Here is a 10815-nt window from a genome sequence, read left to right on the forward strand (position 1 = left end):
CTTTTTACCCTTTTACTGTGGCCATGCTGGAGTACCGTCTTTAGTCGAGCAAATCGACCCCAGGACTTATTCTTTTTTTAGCCCAGTACTTATTCTATCGGTCACTTTTGCCGAACCGCTAATTACGGGTACGTAAACACACCAACATCGGTTGTCAAGCGATGTTGGGGGGACAAACACACACACACACACACACACACACACACACACACATATATATATATATATATATATATATATATATGTACATATATACGACGGGCTTCTTTCAGTTTCCGTCTACCAAATCCACTCACAAGGCTTTGGTCGGCCCGAGGCTATAGTAGAAGACACTTGCCCAAGGTGCCACGCAGTGGGACTGAACCCGGAACCATTTGGTTGGTAAGCCAGCTACTTACCACACAGCCACTCCTACGCCTATGAGAATAATTTTTAGAATATTTTTTTATGGTGCTGTCCCACCCCTTTCTCGCTGTTTGTCTATCTGTCTCTCTTTCTTTCTCTCTTCATCTCTCCCCTCTACGGTCACAAGTTACCGCTTCTTATTTTTCTCTTTCTTACTCTCTCTCCTCTACCAACACGTATAAGAATAACTTTTAATTTGTTTTAGTAGTTCTAATGCCTTAGGGTTTCCCGGTATTTTGTCATAATTTTTAAGAACGCCATTTTGGGACCAATGTCCCCAAAGCTCTGATGATCACAGATACAACTGTTGCTCTTAGATGCCATATTTTTGAGACCCCTATTTCAGGGTCTTTGTATTTGCTTAAATTTTCATATAATTTTACAGGAGTGTCGCAGCCTGCTGGGATTTACATGCATATGAGTAGATATGTTTTTATCGCCACCATTATTACCTTTTTCTTTTCCTACATTGGGCACAAGGCCTGAATTTTGGGGTGGGAAATAGTCGATGATATCAACCCCAGTCTTCGACTGGTACTACTTATTTTATAAAACCCGAAAGGATTAAAGGTAAAGTCGACCTCAGCGGCATTTGAACTCAGAATGTAAAGTCAGAAGAAATTCCGCTAAGCATTTTTTTTTCCAGCGCGGTAACGATTCTGCTAGCTAGCCTTATTATTATTATTATTTTTTTTTTACCTGTGAATTTGTTTGTGTAATCTGGGAATGCATACAATGAGCTTCTCTGCCCTAGGTGTATGGAAAAAAACCCGGCGAGAAATGGAAGAAAATTTGAAGAAAAAAAGGAAGAAAAAATTCATAATAATAATAATAATAATAATAATAATGATGATGATGATGATGATGATGGGGTTGGTGTAATCGACATAGCCCCTCTCTGAACTTGCTGGCCTAGTGCCAAAATTTGAAATCATTATTATCATTATTATCAAGGTGGCGAGCAGGAAGGATGGTTAGCGAAGAACTTAGCGGTATTTCGTCCGTTTGTACGTTCTGAGTTTAAATTCTGCCGGGGTCGATTTTGTCTTTCTGGGTCGATAACATAAGTACTAGTTGAGTTCCGGCGATCGATGTAATCGACTATCCCCACTCTCCTCCAAATTTCAGGCCTTGTGCCTATAGTAGAAAGGATTATTATAATTATTGTTGTTGTTGTTGTTGTTGTTTTTTGTTTTGTCATTAGTGGAGGCGCAATGGCCCAGTGGTTAGGGCAGCGGACTCGCGGTCATAGGATCGCGGTTTCGATTCCCAGACCGGGCGTTGTGAGTGTTTATTGAGCGAAAACACCTAAAAGTTCCACGACGCTCCGGCAGGGGATGGTGGTGATCCCTGCTGTACTCTTTCACCACAACTTTCTCTCACTCTTACTTCCTGTTTCTGTTGTACCTGTATTTCAAAGGGCCGGCCTTGTCACTCTCTGTGTCCACGCTGAATATCCCGGAGAACTATGTTAAGGGTGCACGTGTCTGTGGAGTGCTCAGCCACTTACACGTTAATTTCACGAGCAGGCTGTTCCGTTGATTCGGATCAACCGGAACCCTCATCGTCGTAACCGACGGAGTGCTTCCACTGTTGTCATCATTGAAATATTAATTAATACGAAAAGGGAAAAAATCAGAAAGCAACCAAGCCAAGCAAATATCCTGAGATTCTTGGAGAAGCAGAAAAGTCAACTATAAATCATGTAATTTCAGTAATTATAAAAGAAGCTAATTTCTACTCTTCTCAACGATTTGAAAGACAAAAAAAATGGTGCCTTGGTTTCCATGGTGACGGAGAATTTTCAATTAAATTTCCATTGATTTAGAAAGCAATTTCAGAGTCGCCATTTTTCATATGAAATATATTTATTAATCCACTGTCTTGATCAATATCTGTGGGCATGTTGAGTCATTCATGTGGAACGAAATATTTTTAGTGATAACACCACACTCTCCCACTCTGTCGCTCGCTCGCCCTGTTTATCTGTCTGTCTGTCTCTCTCTCACTCTCTCTCTCACTCTCTCTCTCTCTGTCTCACACACACACACACACACATATATATACATATTTACATGATGGACCTTCACACAGTTTCCTTATTTCTTTATTGCCCACAAGGGGCTACACACAGAGAGGAAAACAAGGATAGACAAACAGATTAAGTCGATTTCATCGAACCCCAGTGTGTAACTGGTACTTATTTAATCGACCCCGAAAGGATGAAAGGCAAAGTCGACCTCGGCGGAATTTGAACTCAGGACGTAAAGACAAACAAAATACTTATTTCTTTACTACCCACAAGGGACTAAACACAGAGAGGACAAACAAAGACAGACAAACGGATTAAGTCGATTATATCGACCCCAGTGCGTAACTGGTACTTAATTTATCGACCCCGAAAAGATCCGATGAAAGGCAAAGTCGACCTCGGCGGAATTTGAACTCACAACGTAACGCAGACGAAATACCGCTAAGCATTTCGCCCGGCGTGCTAACGTTTCTGCCAGCTCGCGGAAACTTCCACAGAGTTTCTGTCTACCAAATTCATTCATAATGCATTGCTGAAAACACTTGCCCAAAGTGCAACGCAGTGGGACTGAACCCGCAACCACATGGTTGCTTGACAAGCTTCTTAACCACTCTTCTATGTGCCTAAGTATATAAAGAAAACATCAGTAAATCCTGGCACACACACGCACCTACGAACACATTCATACCGGTTGCGGAGCACTGGTTTAGAGTACCGCAGAATGTGCATATAATGCCGAATGTACTTTTGGTGAACATGAAGTATACTCATAGAGCATCTGGGTCGCCAACATACGACGAACGGGAACGTGAAACTCCGAGTAACAGCTTTTGTTAAATTTCTGCTGCTTTTAAATAAAGCATATTACTCTACCTTTGGTATATATATTAGTCTTTACTCTTTTACTTGTTTCAGTCATTTTGACTGCGGCCATGCTGGAGCACCGCCTTTAGTCGAGCAAATCGACCCCGGGACTTATTCTTTGTAAGCCCAGTACTTATTCTATCGTTCTCTTTTGTCGAACCGCTAAGTGACGGGGACGTAAACACACCAGCATCGGTTGTCAAGCAATGCTAGAGGGACAAACACAGACACACAAACATATACACACACATACATATATACGACAGGCTTCCTTCAGTTTCCGTCTATCAAATCCACTCACAAGGCTTTGGTCGGCCCGAGGCTATAGAAGAAGACACTTGCCCAAGATGCCACGCAGTGGGACTGAACCCGGAACCATGTGTTTGGTTAGCAAGCTACTTACCACACAGCCACTCCTGCGCATATATATATATATATATATATATATATATATATATATATATATATATATATATATAATAAATATTAGGGAATAAATCCAAACTTACAGGGAAAAATCAGATTTTGGATTGAATCCAATTTTATAGTAAAATATTATATTATACTAAATTAGAGATAAAACCACTATTAGGCAATCATACAATGAAAAACTTAAGCCAATACATAAGATTAATTAAATTGTATTATTTTAAATATATATCAAAATTATTAAAAAAAGATAATTAGTATAACACTACGATCGTTTCATGGCTGTCCAATTCTTAAAATTTCGGGTTACAGTCATTCTTCAGGTGATTTAAATATTTAACTTAGTGAGGTTTAATCATTGATTAAACATCGCTAAGTTAAATATTTAAATCACCTGAAGAATGACTGTAACCCGAAATTTTGATTAAACCTCGCTAAGTTAAATATTTAATTCACCTGAAGAATGACTGTAACCCGAAATTTTAAGAATTGGACAGCCATGAAACGATCGTAGTGTTATACTAATTATCTTTTTTTAATAATTTTGATATATATTTAAAATAATATAATTTAATTAATCTTATGTATTGGCTTGAGTTTTTCATTGTATGATTTGCCTAATAGTGGTTTTATCTCTAATTTATGCTTAATTACTATTATTATAAATGCGTATATACACATTTAAGTATGCTCTCTTTGCTTGTACAGATATGTACAAACATTTGTACACACACTCGTCTAAACACTGAGATATGTTTTAGGTCAAGTAGTACTAAGCGTGTGTGCATATGTGTTCGTGTGTGAATGTATTTCTCTGTGCATACGTATGTGTACGATAGTATGCGCATATGTTAATTGTATCTATATGTATAAGTGTGTGTATACATACATACATACACATACATACATACATACATACATACATACATACATACATACATATATTAAATTAGAGATAAAACCACTATTATGCAAATCAAACAATGAAAAACAAGCCAATACATATAATTAATTAATTTATATTATTTTAATATATATATATATATATATATATATATATATATATATATATATATAAGTATATATATACTTGTATATGATAGATATTCCCATGCATATGTGTACTCAAATATGTGTATGTAACCTATGCGTGTATATATATGTGTGTCAGTATGTATGTATAAACAGAGAGAGAGAGAGAAAGAGAGATGAGACTGAGAGGGAGAGACGTATGTGATATGAGACACGTGACCTGAGTAATGGCGGCGATGTCTGTAAAAAATGCGTTTATTTTGATTAACGTTAAAAACAGGCTGCAGTAGTTTGTTATTTATTTCATGTCTTTCAGACAAGTATATGATAAGAGCCTCTTACCGTTCGTGTGACTGACGTGCTGCTGATAATAGTGTTGGTGCTAGGCTGTTTAGTATATTTCAAGATCTTGTTAGACTGAGAATAGCCTGCAACGATGCTATTTAAATATTTATTCTGGTATGACGAAAATGCAGGTGTACCGCGTTTTCTTAAGCTTGATTTTTTTGACTCCGTTGTATTTCGGGAAGGTTATCATGCCAACAATAAACACACGCACTGGTTCTGTTTCACTTCTTTAATTTATTAGTCAACTGTTCGATCATTTAATCAATAAACTGGAAGGAATTGTGCCAAATTTTGGCATTGTAAACTACACCAATGCTAGAACGGGACGACACTGCATAGTGCCAAAGATCCCAGCAATGCCATCACGCTTCGGGACCAGCTTCTGCAACAGCCTGGGTTTCAGGGGCCCACAGCTTTTTAATATTCTCCCAAAGAGTCTGAGAAACTTGCACAAAGTTCACCACACCAATACTAGAACGGGACGACACTGCATAGTGCCAAAGATCCCAGCAATGCCATCACGCTTCAGGACCAGCTTCTGCAACAGCCTGGGTTTCAGGGCCCCATAGCTTTTTTAATATTCTCCCAAAGAGTCTGAGGAACTTGCACAAAGTTCACCAAGTGCCACATATTAGAGGAGGTTCTTCGTAATAACAGTGTAGCACAAAACGGCGGTGCATCAGCATGGCCGCAGCTCTAAGCTGAAACAAGCAAAAAAAAACCCAAAAAAACTAATCGATTGTCTGATTACTCGCTCGGTTAATCGATCAATGAGCTGGGTTTGTTATAGTCAATATTTTGTGCTAGGCTGTTTAGTATATTTCAACTGTTTGATTACTCATTCTGTTAATATATCAATCGACCAGCAGGGTTTTTCAAAGCCATTTCGATGCTGTTCGTAACTACATCATTAATTTACTACCCCAGACATTATATATATAGATAATTGGTATGTGTTCACAAAGTCCAAACGATTAATACGAAAAAACCCTCCAGGCTACATCCCGAAAATTCATTTCTTTCCCGAATTTCTACAATGTTTACGGCGATTCGTTTTTAGATCTTGATTTTTTTTTATTTTTCATGTAATTTACGCATACTTGCACGCGAGGTGAACACAGTTCACGTCAAACAGCTGACTGAGTAAAGTTCACTATTCAATGCATGGGATAAGGCCTAAACAAACACATTATCGATTTTTGCACTTGCGAGATGAATTTCGGAACAGAAATAGCGCAGTTCAATTTTCATTCACCTAAACTTTAAGTGACCCATTTTTATATTCACACCTATATTTTACCCGCTCATTTTTAAAGAACATTCTAGTCGTTCGGTGTTGCTAATGTCAAACAAGTCAACGAATGTCCCTACTAAAGGTCTCTCGACATATAAAAAATAGCAGCCAAATTTCCCTATTTTAATAACGTCTTACTGTCCAGCAAAAAGGTAAGAGACATTGGATGACGTTAGCCCAAATGCATTATACCTATTTCTTTACTACCCACCAGGGGCTTAACACAGAGAGGACAAACAGGGACAGACAAAGGTATTAAGTCGATTATATCGACCCCAGTGCGTAACTGGTCCTTAATTTATTAACCCCGAAAGGACGAAAGGCAAAGTCGACCTCGGCGGAATTTGAACTCAGAACGTAGCGACAGACGAAATACTGCTATGCATTTCGCCCGTCGTGCAAACGTTTCTGCCAGCTCGCCGCATTATACCAAGGAAGAAAAACGAGGGAAGCTTTTCATGTTCTCAGATGGAAAGATTTTCATCATAGTTCTACCCAGTCCCGAAGTATTTTCAGCCTTCATCAACTAATTCCAGCAACAACAACAACAGCAGTTGCGGCAGCAACTGCAGCAACTGCAGCAACAACAACAGGAGGCGCAATGGCCCAGTGGTTAGGGCAGCAGACTCGCGGTCGGAGGATCGCAGTTTCGATTCCCAGACCGGGCGTTGTGTGTGTTTATTGAGCGAAAACACCTAAAGTTCCACGAGGATCCGGCAGGGGTGGTGGCGACCCCTGTTGTACTCTTTCGCTCTAACTTCCTCTCACTCTTTCTTCCTGTTTCTTGTCCCCCGACTTCCTTACGCAACCGCTGAGCCTGGATGCGCATTCATCCATCCGTCGATGCTCTCGGTGTCGGGGGTTGACTCGCTTTCTCTCTTCTGCGGGTCTTACGAATAGCAAGGGACCGCGTTTCGGACTTCTCCCACTACCGACAATCCTGAGGCGCGATCTTGCGAGATCTGGGACGAAGACCGCTTCGCTCAACAAACAAACAAACAAACAACAACAACAATTGCCGTTGTCATGGAAATATTAGATTTGTGTAATCTACATTTTTAATAATTACTAGCAGTATCGCCCGGCGTTGCTCAGGTTTGTAAGGGAAATAACTATATAAGCATTTTTAGAGAGTTATAGCCAAAAAAATAGCAAAAAAATGCATTAAAAATGGAAAAAAAATTATGGTAAATTTTTTTTAAATCGTTGACTCATCGTAGACATTTTTAGAGAGTTACTTCCCTTATATAATAGCGAAAAAAATGCATTAAAATGGAAAAAAATGATGGTAAATTTTTTTTTTAATCGTAGACTCATCGTAGACGCGCGCTAATACCCAGAAGGGCTCGATATGAATCACGACTATAAGATACCCGCTTTTGGTTAAACTGCACCGCAAAATGTGGGAGTAGTTAGGAATCTAAATCGTAGGAGACAGACACACAACTTGACTTTTATATATAAAGATTACTAACTGAGAGGTTGACTAAAAACAGTCTATTCAACAGCATTTTGTCGTTACTAACTATTAACCTAACTAAATTTTGTAGTTTTCATAATTACTGCCAACAACTACTTCAACTGTTTTTAACAATTTTTTTTTTAATGATTACTAATTTACTGACAAAACTGTATACTAGTTTCATAGACGCCATCTGGTCCTGCTGGTTTAATTGAATTTTATAGTTCGTAGACATTGCCAAATAACATTCCAGCTGTACTGTATAGTCTCATAGTTAACGCAGGTATAGGGGTGGATGTGTGGTAAGAGGTTTGCTTCCAAGTCACATGGCTCTGGGTTCAGTCCCACTGCGTGGCACCTTGCGTCCTTCAAAGTCTTGTGAGCGGATTTGGTAGACGGAAACCGAAAAAAAGCCTGCCGTCGTGTGTATATATATATATATATATATATGTATGTATGTATTTATTTATGTATGTATATTTGTCTTTGTGTGTGCCTTTGTATCTGTGTTTGTTCCCCACAACCGCTTTACAACCGGTGCTGGTTTATTTATCTCCCTGTAACCAAGTGGTTCGGCAAAAGCAACTGATAGAATAAATACCAGGCTTTAAAAAACAATAAGTCCATGGGTCCATTCATTTGACTAAAAACTTCTCGAGGCGATGCCCCTGCATGGCCGCAGTCTAATGACTGAAACAAGTAAAACAAGGGATAAAAAATAACTTTTCTTACAATTTCTTATTATAGTCTTAATCTATTATCTAACTTCTAATTTATAGTCTAACTGCTAATTTATAGTCTAACTGTATTTGGGGGTTGATGGTTCTTTTGGAGTTACAGCAGAGCATTTTATTTTGAAAGTTGAAAAGAATTGGCTTGGCTCATTGAAGTACTGAAGCGCAGTTTTCACTAGGTTGGTCCATCTTCGACTATACATTACACACAGATTACGCTCTTCAGAAATACATCACAAATATGACGGGTGCCATCTCTATTTCCTTGCTGGTGTTGTTAAGTCAAGAAGTAGAATTTTGGACCAAGTCAAAGGATCTGCTGGCTGCAATTTTTTTTCTTTTTAAAAAAGGCCATTGTGCTAAATGAAATGAAATGAAATGAAATGGAAAAAGACGTGAGATAAAGTTGTGTGTTTTCTTCTTTTCTTCCAGCCGTAATTACCGCAGACGCCGACAACCTGAGTGAAGTATTCAAGGAAGAATCAGGCCGAATCCAAAAGAATGTGGACACCATTAAAAAAAGACTTGATGATGCTGGGGTAAGACTACTATTTATTTTAATACTTAGCGGAATCCGGGGTTCATTTCTTCGTTCTTTTTATGAATGGGCTTTTTATTTTCATGTCTTCGATTTTGTTTCATAGTTAAGGTTGCTTACAGTGGAACACTTAAAAAATAGGTCGTGACAAGTAGAATAAATATTATAGATTTGCATGGTGGCACACACACATACACACACACTCATACACACACACAAACTCTCCCTCTCTTTCGCTGTCTGTCTGTCTGTCCCTATGGAAGACGAGAGTGAAAGGAATTGCAACAGGCATGTTCATCTCCAGTCTCGAGCTAATCGACTTTTTCGTTTTCCACATGAAACGGAAAATAAGGCTGGAGAAGAAATGCCTGTCGCAAAGTGTGTTTCGTAAAAGATGGAAGTCTATAGCAAGTATGTTGCGAGTGAAAGAACCTGTTTAAACGAGAATATAAAAAAGGAGAAAGCAAAGTCTTCAGTGTGAGTATGTGGTTTGTGGGATCGACTGCGTCCTCCGCTTCATTTTTTGTTAATCATTCATTCTCATTTAATTGTATATATTTTGTTGTGTCTGGGGAGAGTCATTCTCTTTTAGTGCCTTATTATTTAACACACTCACCGGTAAAATTTCCACTTTTTTCTTTTTTTTTTTATTTTCCTAAAATTTTCGTTGCGTCTTGCAACCTTTTCAATAGTCTTGACTCTCCCCAGACACAACAGAATATGCTTCAACACACGAACTCATATAAAGAATCTTGCAAACCAAAATCCCAAAACGAAATGTAAATATTTTAATTGTCTGTTTATTCATACGTTTCGTCTCATTCGATACCCTGACCCCAATGTTTGTTTTGTCTGTCCCTGTATTGTCCCCTCTTTTTCTCTTTTGGTGAATAAAGAAATACTCTCCTCCCCCCCTCTCTGTTAATCATTCATTCTCATTTAATTGTATGTATTTTAATTGTTTGTTTATTCATACATTTCGTCTCATTCGATACCCTGACCCCAACGTTTGTTTTGTCTGTCCTCGTATCGTCCCCTCTTTTTCTCAACCTCATGGTGAATAAAGATCTATAATCTCTCTCTTTCTGTCTGTCAGTCTGTCTTTCTCTCTCTGTGTCTCTCTCTCTGTCTTTCTCTCTCTCTCCCATAAAAGTGAGAGAAACTGAGAATGAGGGGAATCTCAATTTACCGATTTGTCTTAAAGATTTAATTTCTTTGCTTTCAGTTGCCAGACGCCGAGGTGAAGATCATTGCCGGTAAACCAGGCGAAGCAATCGTCCATGCTTCACAAGAGGAACAGGCGCATCTGATCGTGACGGGTACACGAGGCCTGGGTACCATTCGACGTACCCTCGTCGGTAGTGTTAGCGATTATGTGTTACACCATGCAAACGTTCCCGTCTTGATCTGTCGACATAAATCCCATTAACTACACCAGCAGCAAGAACAACAACAACAATGATAACAATAACAATAATAATAATAATAATAATAATAATAATAATAATAATAACCACAACAACAACAATAACAATATTAGTGAACAAGGGTGGGTCAAACTTCAAATTTGAACCCGCACCCGCCTAATGTACAATTGTAGCTATAAAACAGACAATAGAGAAACAAAAAAGAAAAAAATATTTGGCCCTTCTTAATTGAGGCTTCCTGTTAATTATC

General features: G+C 38.5%; 1 protein-coding gene across 1 annotated transcript in view; it reads left to right on the forward strand.

The window, feature by feature from the left end:
- LOC115227006 (universal stress protein Slr1101) overlaps positions 1–10812 on the forward strand; it is a gene marked incomplete at its 5' end in the record, with an annotated part of 29501 nt that extends 18689 nt beyond the window's left edge. Inside the window, 2 exons of the mRNA XM_029797956.2 lie at positions 9033–9139; positions 10364–10812. Of these exons, the coding sequence (XP_029653816.2) occupies positions 9033–9139; positions 10364–10567 (311 nt within the window). The remainder of the gene's footprint in view (positions 1–9032; positions 9140–10363) is intronic.
- Between the last annotated feature and the right edge of the window lie 3 nt (positions 10813–10815).

Source organism: Octopus sinensis, unplaced genomic scaffold (genome assembly GCF_006345805.1).
Source record: "Octopus sinensis unplaced genomic scaffold, ASM634580v1 Contig01199, whole genome shotgun sequence".
Classification (NCBI taxonomy): Eukaryota; Metazoa; Mollusca; class Cephalopoda; order Octopoda; family Octopodidae; genus Octopus; species Octopus sinensis.